The 10,439-nt window shown below is 30.5% G+C and overlaps 1 protein-coding gene across 1 annotated transcript; it reads right to left on the bottom strand.

Annotated features, from left to right (window-relative positions):
• Positions 1,033-4,230, bottom strand: LOC109357839 (probable pectate lyase 18). The gene is made up of 5 exons (XM_019601896.1): positions 4,100-4,230; positions 3,623-3,678; positions 1,917-2,607; positions 1,538-1,676; positions 1,033-1,433 (listed from the first exon to the last, which is right to left on the bottom strand). Exons 1-5 carry the CDS (start codon positions 4,213-4,215, stop codon positions 1,212-1,214), a joined length of 1,224 nt encoding a protein of 407 aa, XP_019457441.1. The 5' UTR covers positions 4,216-4,230; the 3' UTR covers positions 1,033-1,211.

Here is a 10,439-nt window from a genome sequence, read left to right on the forward strand (position 1 = left end):
AAGATAAAAGTGTTTAAGATTACAATAGTATGGGTAGGCCTTGAGATCTATTTATACAACTTTTCAGTGTTATTCTGTTGACATTTTGTTTTTTGTTTACACAAGCTTGTTTGGTAATAAGTTTACTAAATTTGTCTAGATAACAAAACTTTTTATAAAAAACAAGCGTATAAACTAAGAGAAAGTTTGACATGTTGATTTATTTTACAAGATTATGACCTCTTAGTTATAACTATGGTCTGAAAACACAATCTGTACGAATCACTACTTATAATAAAGGTTAAAAAGTGACATTGATTTGTATACTATATTTTATTTAATTTAATTGTATTTATTAAAAAAATTGTTTAAAATATTATACTTATTTCTCATGGGTGATGTAATAAAATTATAGGGGTTTATATATGTATAAAAATAAGAAGTAATTTATATAATTTTACAAAAATTTATAGAGTATTAATGTAATTTATTCCCATTTATATGACTTCTTGAAGTTTCATGATTATTTTTTTACTTTGTCCAAATTTTTCAACAGTTAGTAGTGGAAACTTGAACCTGTAGGATTGCTCCAAACACATCCTACAATGCTTGCTTGATTAGTGGTGTAAGGAGATTTCATTTTATTTCCAGTTATTGAACTCTGCCTTCACTTTTTTCCTCGGTCTTTAGTCAACACTGTACATTTGTGTGTCAGCGCATGTGTCGGTCACAGTAACAGAGAAATATAGGTACAGGGCTCAACGTAGAAATGTAGAAACAGATATCAATATCCAAAAAAATTAATTGATTAGAGAAACATTATTCAAAATATTCAAAATATCCAACATGTAAATATATATCATATTATAGGATTACATATACATCTTACATATCAACTCTTCTGCACCTTTTTTTCTCTTTGACCATGTAGATTCTCCAACAGGTATGGTTACAAGAGTTTAACAGGCTGAGGTTGTAATAATCATGGAAGGAGTAGAGAACTAGAACCAATTAGAAAACCAATAATAAAGATAAAAAACAACTACTAGAAAATGAAAATAATGGAGGAAGGAAATCCTAGTATATATATATTGGAAATGATTCAAGTGAATAGTAAATGACCATAGTCTATTAATAGGGACATTCTTTTTCACACTTCCTTCCCTTGTTTTCTAATAGTTTTTTTTTACTTTCATGCTTCTTATAATTCCTATTTGGTGTTAATGGACCGGTCAGCAACTAGAACCTTTCCTACAGCTGAGTGCACCAGCACCAGTTGTTATGGACCCCACAAGAGAAGATGGTCTTGCACTTAAGCTTGAAGCTCTAGCATAACTAGATGAAGCTCCAGCACCTGATGCTGTAAAAAATGCACCATTTACTAGCAAATCTCCTTCTGACCTCCAATTCCACCCTTTCCATTCATTCTCTGGTGCATCCTCATGTTTTGTTACCTAATTCACATAACATTATTAAATATCTTAGTATAACTATTAATTAGTGATTTAAGCAAATTAAGAAAAAAATTGTTAATTTATTTAATGATTATAGTTTATACCTCTTTGCTGAATCTGTCATTGGGTGCAACAAACCTATTGCCTTGGCTATTGATGGTTGGATTAGCACTTCCCCCTATGGCATACATTTCCCAATGGGTATAGTCATTGTTCACCACATGGAAATATCCATGCCTACACCTGCAACAATCACATATGTTTTTCAAATTTTAGCACTAGAGGTCCCACATAGTAATTAAGAGTATTGACAAAGTGACACACACTCATCCCCATGCACATGCTTTCATTTCTATAATACATCCTTTTCACTTTCACTTTACTCCTTTTTGTGTTCCATTTCTTGGTGTGTATGTGCAATTTATCATAAGAATTGGAAAAGTTTTAGTACCCTATTACTAACATTAATTTACTTTATTTTACCTTGGCATTCTTTGAACAAGCCCTTCTCCAAAGTGATTAAAAGCTATTGTGACTTGCATGTTCTTGTCTTGAGTATATGTATCACTATGACCCAATAACATAACCTTGTCATGGTGTGTCATGTAATTGTTGGATAAGGTAATAGCTGTGGACCCATGAATAGCATCAATTAACCCATCATTGCAATTAGACAAAGAACAATGATCCACCCATATATGAGATCCACCAAAGATTGAAACACCATCACCATCAGATATGGTTCTCCACCCATAGTGCCTTGGGGAGTCTCTCACCATAGCATTACCACCTTGCTTACAATCATGTATATTAATCCCGTGGACTATAACATTTGTTACATATTGTATAGTAATGCATGGACCGCCAGCAATGTGAACACTAGCACCTCTTCCATCAATGGTTTTGAATGAATTCATTATGAGCTCTTCCTTTAGCTTAATAACCATGTCTCTTTGAAATATGATCCATAATGGCTCATCTTGAATCACTGCATAACGAAGTGTCCCTGGCTTTGGGGTCACAGGGTCATCATCACCAGAGTCAGTGACCACATAAATTTTACCACCTTTTCCACCAATTGCATTTTTGCCAAACCCAATTGCACAATCTGCTAGCCTTTGTCTATTCTTCTCCCAGTTGGGGTCACACCTCCAACAATCATCAATGGGGTTTCCTGTCCCACATGAGAGGCCCTATGGCATACATTTCCCAATGGGTATAGTCATTGTTCACCACATGGAAATATCCATGCCTACACCTGCAATAATCACAAATGTTTTTCAAATATTAGCACTAATGGCCCCACATAGTAATTAAGAGTATTGACAAAGTGACACACACTCATCCCCATGCACATGCTTTCATTTCTATAATACATCCTTTTCACTTTCACTTTACTCCTTTTTGTGTTCCATTTCTTGGTGTGTATGTGCAATTTATCATAAGAATTGGAAAAGTTTTAGTACCCTATTACTAACATTAATTTACTTTATTTTACCTTGGCATTCTTTGAACAAGCCCTTCTCCAAAGTGATTAAAAGCTATTGTGACTTGCATGTTCTTGTCTTGAGTATATGTATCACTATGACCCAATAACATAACCTTGTCATGGTGTGTCATGTAATTGTTGGATAAGGTAATAGCTGTGGACCCATGAATAGCATCAATTAACCCATCATTGCAATTAGACAAAGAACAATGATCCACCCATATATGAGATCCACCAAAGATTGAAACACCATCACCATCAGATATGGTTCTCCACCCATAGTGCCTTGGGGAGTCTCTCACCATAGCATTACCACCTTGCTTACAATCATGTATATTAATCCCGTGGACTATAACATTTGTTACATATTGTATAGTAATGCATGGACCGCCAGCAATGTGAACACTAGCACCTCTTCCATCAATGGTTTTGAATGAATTCATTATGAGCTCTTCCTTTAGCTTAATAACCATGTCTCTTTGAAATATGATCCATAATGGCTCATCTTGAATCACTGCATAACGAAGTGTCCCTGGCTTTGGGGTCACAGGGTCATCATCACCAGAGTCAGTGACCACATAAATTTTACCACCTTTTCCACCAATTGCATTTTTGCCAAACCCAATTGCACAATCTGCTAGCCTTTGTCTATTCTTCTCCCAGTTGGGGTCACACCTCCAACAATCATCAATGGGGTTTCCTGTCCCACATGAGAGGTACCCCAAGTTCCTCCTAGCAATAGAGGCATTGATTTTCCTATACACAAAATAATAATTAAATAAATGAATTGATTTTTCGGCTCGAACAAATTGTCTTATGGCCAGTTTGAGAGATGGATTTTGGGAAGGAAATAAAAGAAATGAATTATTTCAGAATCAACTGACAACTATATTTTATAGCTCCCAAAACTTTCATTTCCCTCCTTTCACTTCTAAAAAAACTTAGCTCACCACCTTTACTATATGTGCTCTAGAACAAAAACACATTGATGTGGGCATGATTAAGGAATTAGAACACTTAAATTAAACAAGGAAATGCCAAATGTGAACCTAGTGAATTGCATTGATGTATTAAAAAAATGCATTAACATATCTTCATAACTATCTAGCATAAGATAAAATATAATGTACATTTAGTTAATATAGAAATGTGGTGTAGAGGGGTAGTTATATTATACCTGTTTACTTCTTGTGCCACCAATTCAGGGTCCTGAAGTGGTGAAGAGGAAATAAAGGTGAAGAAAGAGAAAAGAAAGAAGAACAAAGAGAGTGAAGTGGTTGTGATGTAACTCATGCTTGCAAGAGATGAAGAGAATGTACGTAGTAAAGGGTGTATATAAAGGGGTTATAGGGTGCCTAAACTGAACATGTAGGACCCAAATGCTTCGTGATTTATGGTTTCACGGGATGCTAATTGGGTAGTTTGGTCCGTTAAGCAAGGCCTAAATGATGGGTGTTAAGATCCAAATAGTGAAAGAAAATATAAGTTGAAGAGATTCTTACATTGTTTGTATTACCAATGATATTTTTCATATTTTTTGGTAAAGAACTAATCATTTCATATTTTATAGTTGTCACTTCCAATATATGTTGCATAGGAATTGAACATTCGACTTTAAAGATTTAGTGAGACCTTACACCATTATAGTAACGTCTTATTGATAAAGGAATGTTGATTTTAATCTCAAGTTACATAATTTTTATCTGAGTGTAAATTATTAGACTATGATTATACGAAATTCTATAACTTCTCTTGGTAGTTGATTAAGTTGTACCTACCTTATTAACTAAGATCCAAATGAGAAGAAAAAGTTATTTATATAATTAGCATGCATGGGTCCCATTAGGGTCCCTAATGGAGACGTTTTTAACAAAGTACTATACGTCTCTTGCCACATTAATGTGCTTAGACGTTCTCATCCATAAAAAAATGGAATGAAAATCCTCTATTCTCAAATCATGTCCCTACCCTTCCTTTGTTTCCTTTCAATTTTCATTGCATCCTTTCATTGTTGTTCTCTATCCCACTCTTTCCTTCAATTTTTTTTCTTTCAATTTCATTCCGCTTTTATATACTATTGAAGAGGTGTGTGAGTTTATTGGTGTTTTTCTAATTAAATTTTTTGATGAGATTCTTTCACATTTGTGGATACCTTTGATGTTTGTAACTTATTCATATCTTCAATTTCCTATTTTTGTCCTTCTCCATTTGAGGATGCATTGTGAGCTTCATATTAATGAGTTTTTGCTTTTAATTTTTTTTTTTTTTGTTAAGAACAAGAAATACGAAGAAGACACATCATATCTATAATTTTAAAGAACTGTATTTGATTTTGAAAGGAAGGTGAATATGAAGAATTTTGAAGATAACAGTTCCCCAACTCCGAATTTGGATCTGAATAAGGTGATTCGCACTTAAAAAAAATACATAGTTTAAATTTCAAGGAAAAGTAAGAGGCAAAATAACAAAAAGAAAAAAGTATATAATTGACGAGAGTGAAATTGACGACTTTTCACAATACCAAAAAAAGAAAAAAGGTAGTTTGTTCAATTTTGTTTTTTAAGATCTTTGATCAAACACAATGAAGGAGTGGGTGAAAAAGAGAGTTTATTATGACGAAATCGAATAATTTCTTTTGCTAAATGGTGAAATAATTTATATATAATTTTAATGGATGGGTCAAGTTATCCCTTGTTGAACAGAAAAGGGGAGAAAGAATGAGGACACATGATATTCATAAAAAAAAAATGTGCCTAAACATTCTTATCCATAAAAAAATGTGCCTAAAGTCCTAAACGTTGAGAATAATCAAATTAAGCAATATCACTACGGAATGAGTAATGGGCACAGTGAATAATGTGCTAGTAAAAGTAAACCCTCATCAATGCAGAGATCACGTAATGAAGTAAATTGCTTCTCATTCTATCCCATTTTATACATTTTCTTGGCAGTAAATTTTTTATACTTTGACTTTTGTTTTATATAAAGAGGTGAGTGAAAAGTTAAAGCGATACATGGTGGAAGAGATTGACTTATTTGCTTACATGGGTCCATCCCTCACATTAATTCAAGTGGTATCTTGGAAAATCTTGAGATTCATGTCCACATCCTGCATTTTCAAGTAGGAAAAGAGGTGAAAAAAACAAAAGGTCATTTAAAAACTATTATATTGTTAATACATAAATATTAAATTTAAGATTAATTGTTAATTTGTATAATCAAAGAGTTATTAATTATAACAATTTAAAGTTGTGGTCTTTATTAATTAACATTTTTTTAAAGTTATTAATTGTTAATTTGTATGATCAAGGAGTTATTTTTTAAGAAGACATTAAAAACTTTATATTTTGACTAAAGCATTTTTTATTTATTTTAGAATATAGAGAAGAAAAAAAGTATAATTAATTAATGATAATTATTGAATGATAATAGAATGGGGGTGGGGGTAAAGCAAAAAAATTCTTAAAACAACCAAAGATAAATGATAAAGATTACTTAAACATATGTACAAATTTGCTTAACGTGTAGTAAGTGGTTGGGATGTTATGGCTTAGATCCTATGGATCAAGAAGCTACATCGAAGATAGGTTTAGACTTGATGACAACAATGAAATGCTTCCAAGGGTATAATTCTTTGGATCTTGTGATTATTGGTAACAAAAGATTAGGCATTATGAGAATTTTGTTGTGTTTGAGTGATAGGGAGGCATGGACACTAGTGAGAGTTAGACCAACATTACCATCTATGTGCCATGATAGGTTAGTGACTTTAATATAGTTGACATTTATTCGAAATTCGACCCAAAATTATACGAGTATAAATTCAAATAATTTTAATATAAATATTAGAACAAGGTTTGTACTTTTTCATGTTTTTTATTTGAATATAACAAAAAAAAATTAATTATACATTTATGTTGGTTTCTTCCATATTTACCAAAATCCACTTATTTTGGGGCAATTTGCAATTAGTTTGGTTTTATAACGACTTCTCAAAGGTTATTTTTCTTTTCCCCTTTTTAAAAACAATATTGTGGGTATTTATTTACTTTTTTATATATTGGAAATCCATTTGGCACCAAATTGACTTCTCAACATTACATTTTTTAAAGTTTCTATTTTTATGCTTTAAAGTTTTGTAAATTGTTTTGGATGTTTTAAAGTTTTTTTTTATCTTTATATAAAAATACTAATATTATATACTTAAAATAATGAAGTGTGATTTTAATAAATTATCAAATTTTAATGCATAACTTTAAGGTTTTAGAAAATTATTATATAGGAGATGAAGTTGTATATTAAAAGGTACTAAATAATGTTTAATTAATTTAAATATACAAAAATATATTTTTTCTTATAAATATAAAAACAACTATCTTAAAATCACGGAAAACGCCATACCCAAAATAATTTACAAAACCCTAAACCAAAAAAAAACACTTTGAGCAAGAGTTTAAAGCAAACAAAAAAACAATGTTGGGAAGTTAGTATGAGCCGAATCAACTTCCCATCATAAAAGAGAATTTTGATAAATATGGAAATGATTATTTTTTTAAACGTAATTATTTATTTTTGTTGCTATATTCAAAGAAGAAACAGGTTCGTGCAAGGTGGTATTTTCTTTAACTTCAGTTACTATTTGTCAACAATTTTCATCTCATAACTGCTTTTCAGTTTTCAGTATGTGTATGTATATATGGAAGAACATGATAGGATCAGTAATAGGCACTTGAAGAAGTTAATATAAGCTGGTAGAGTGATACGACCAGAATATATACACAGACACCGAAAGAGCTTTTATGAACGTTGGATAACACCCCATGGATTTTTGTTTGATTTGGATTATTTCATCTAATCATGGATTTTTGTTTGAATTATTTCATCATAATTTTTTTAATCAATAAATATTAGTATGTTATTATAAAACTATTTTACGATACCAGTTGTGAGTAAGACTCGAATTCCTCGTAATCATTAGAGCATCATATGACTCCATATCATAGATTTTTGTTTGATATGGATCTCATCTAATCATGGATTTTTGTTTGATATGGATTATTTCATCTAATCATTTCCCTATCTCATGCTTGCTGTTAAGCAATTAGGTTGATGAGATATCATATAAAGAAAAGGATAACTATTTAACATGCTTTCGACTTTAGTAATTGTAGGAATCTATAGGGATACTAAGATAAGGACGCATACAAAGATATTAGAGAAATTTTTTATCTTTCGCTAGCTTATTATGTTGATAGAAAAACAAATTAAACGTTAAATTAATCTATAGTTGCTTATAGTATTTGGCAGTTTGTTTGATCATAAGCTCAAAAGTTTAATTTCTATAAATAATACTTATTGAAAGGGTTACATACCTAAAAAGAATTATTTTCTTATCTACATGATGAAAAATACTCTTAGTAATATAAAAAAAGAAACTTAAATATTTTGTAAATCACCACTAAAATTTTTACAGTTTTATTGACTTTTATAATTTAGGCCACATTTGGTAGGATATGTGGATAACTTTTTACACAGAAATGAATTCATTGGGAGCTAGCCCTATCTGACAGGACTTGCACACATTAGAAAACTCTTCATATTATTAAAGAATCTGTATCTGAGGTAGCTATATATAATATATTGTTGGGAAACTTTTTAATAATGTGAAAATATATGATAAATCACAATGCAGAAATACTTATATTAACAATACATCAATATTCACAACTTTTTAATAATGTGAAAATACATGATGAATCACAATGTAGAATTACTTATATTAACATTACATCAACATTCCTACTATTTTATATTGAATGTATTGTTTCAAAAGAAAGTAAATGCCAAATGAGGGGAGTCTTTTGTGATTTAAGATTAACTTTGGTAATATGCCCAACCTCCAACTTTATTTATAGTATTATTTTAAGGTTTTTTGTTCTGATCTTATGTATATGACAATTTTCCTGATTCTACCTATAATCGATAATATTATTATCAAAATATCATCAGTTACTTAAGTAATTTGATTGAAAAGAGAAAATGGTTTAGTTAAATTAGTGAATGGTAGTTTTTGATAAATATAATATAATTATTATAAGTGACTAGTTACTTATTCAAAAAGGTGAAGGAATATTTTTTATACTACAAAAAAATTAAAAAGTTATTAAAAAACGCCCTAAAGTTACCCTATATTCTATTATAAATTGTTGATAAATTTTGTTGTCTTGACTGACTTTCACTATTGGGCACGCCTTCCTTATATCTAAACCGTTTTTATTTATAAAAAAAGATATATAAGAATTTCTATTACGTGTGGCGTGATTCAAGAAAAATCCTATCATTTTCAAGCTCATTTATCATATTATTATTTCTCATTTTATATGTTTGCTTTATTTTTGTCTTAATATACGTGATTAAATAAATAGGACCTGAAAAAAACAACCTTTTGTGAGCACATGCTTTGCACCCAAAAATCAAACTATTAGGCTTTGTAGGGACCAACATATCCCTTTCCCTAGTTCCCTTGTTAATTATTTGATTCTCTTTTCGATATATTAATTAAATTTTCCTAACCGTAAACTTCGCCGGAACTTTTCACATTGAAAGACAAGAATACCATAAATGGGATCTTATTTGTATTAGAGTTTCTATCCTTGTGTATCTACTGATCACTCTTTACTAACAAATAAAAATAATATTTTATTTTAATTTTATTTTATAAAAGTAATATATTAAATACATGTGTCTAGATATAAATAGTGCGACAAAGGATTGAGGACACCAAGTTAGGATATATGATCCTCATCCCTTGTATGATGAAGGAACCAAGATCCTCTGTACCCAAATATTTTTGTCTTCATGTCCCAAACCAGTCAAATTTCACCAACATAATGAGACACAAAAAATGGGACAGGTGATCCTCATCCATGACTAACACACTCAATCATGTCCACCTGTTATTTCCAAATTTGATAACAGGATAGGAAATAATTTATTTGAAAATCTATAAAATAGTAGTTCTAAATCATAACATAAAAAAGCATAAATATATTTGTCGAAAGTGAGGAGTTTATTTAGCAATTAAATTTTCCTTTTCAATAATTACATTTCACTTTCTATATACAAGTGTGAGGAGTTTATTTTCATTTCCAACTAGGGTTTTTCGAAAGTGACAATTTTAAAGAAAAAAAATTAATTCTGATTGCTCATTGTCGAAATTTATTATACACTTTCCACTAGGGTTTGTCAAAGTATAAATTGAAAATTTTACACTTCTTACTGCCCACTGCTTGAAATTTATTGTACACTTTCAACTAGGTTTGTCAAAAGAAAAATTATATTTCAAACACTAGTTAAAACTACATTTTTTTTAAAATTTTCACATCCAACTCATTGTTATCAGAAGCGTTTTTTCTTCTATGATTTCTACGTATAATCACATCTAATATGGATTGTATTTCTATAGTCACGCCTAGAACTAAAACAAGTAACATAATTAAGGCATCTATGGTGTCATG

Source organism: Lupinus angustifolius, chromosome LG01 (assembly GCF_001865875.1).
Source record: "Lupinus angustifolius cultivar Tanjil chromosome LG01, LupAngTanjil_v1.0, whole genome shotgun sequence".
NCBI lineage: Eukaryota > Viridiplantae > Streptophyta > Magnoliopsida > Fabales > Fabaceae > Lupinus > Lupinus angustifolius.

Coding starts and splice junctions, on each gene's coding strand:
- LOC109357839 (XM_019601896.1), bottom strand. CDS start 4,215: ATGAGTTACATCACAACCACTTCACTCTCTTTGTTCTTCTTTCTTTTC. Junction 2,608..3,622: donor GTACCTCTCATGTGGGACAG/GAAACCCCATTG, acceptor CATGTGGGACAG/GAAACCCCATTGATGATTGT. Junction 1,677..1,916: donor CTTGTTCAAAGAATGCCAAG/GTAAAATAAAGT, acceptor TGATTGTTGCAG/GTGTAGGCATGGATATTTCC.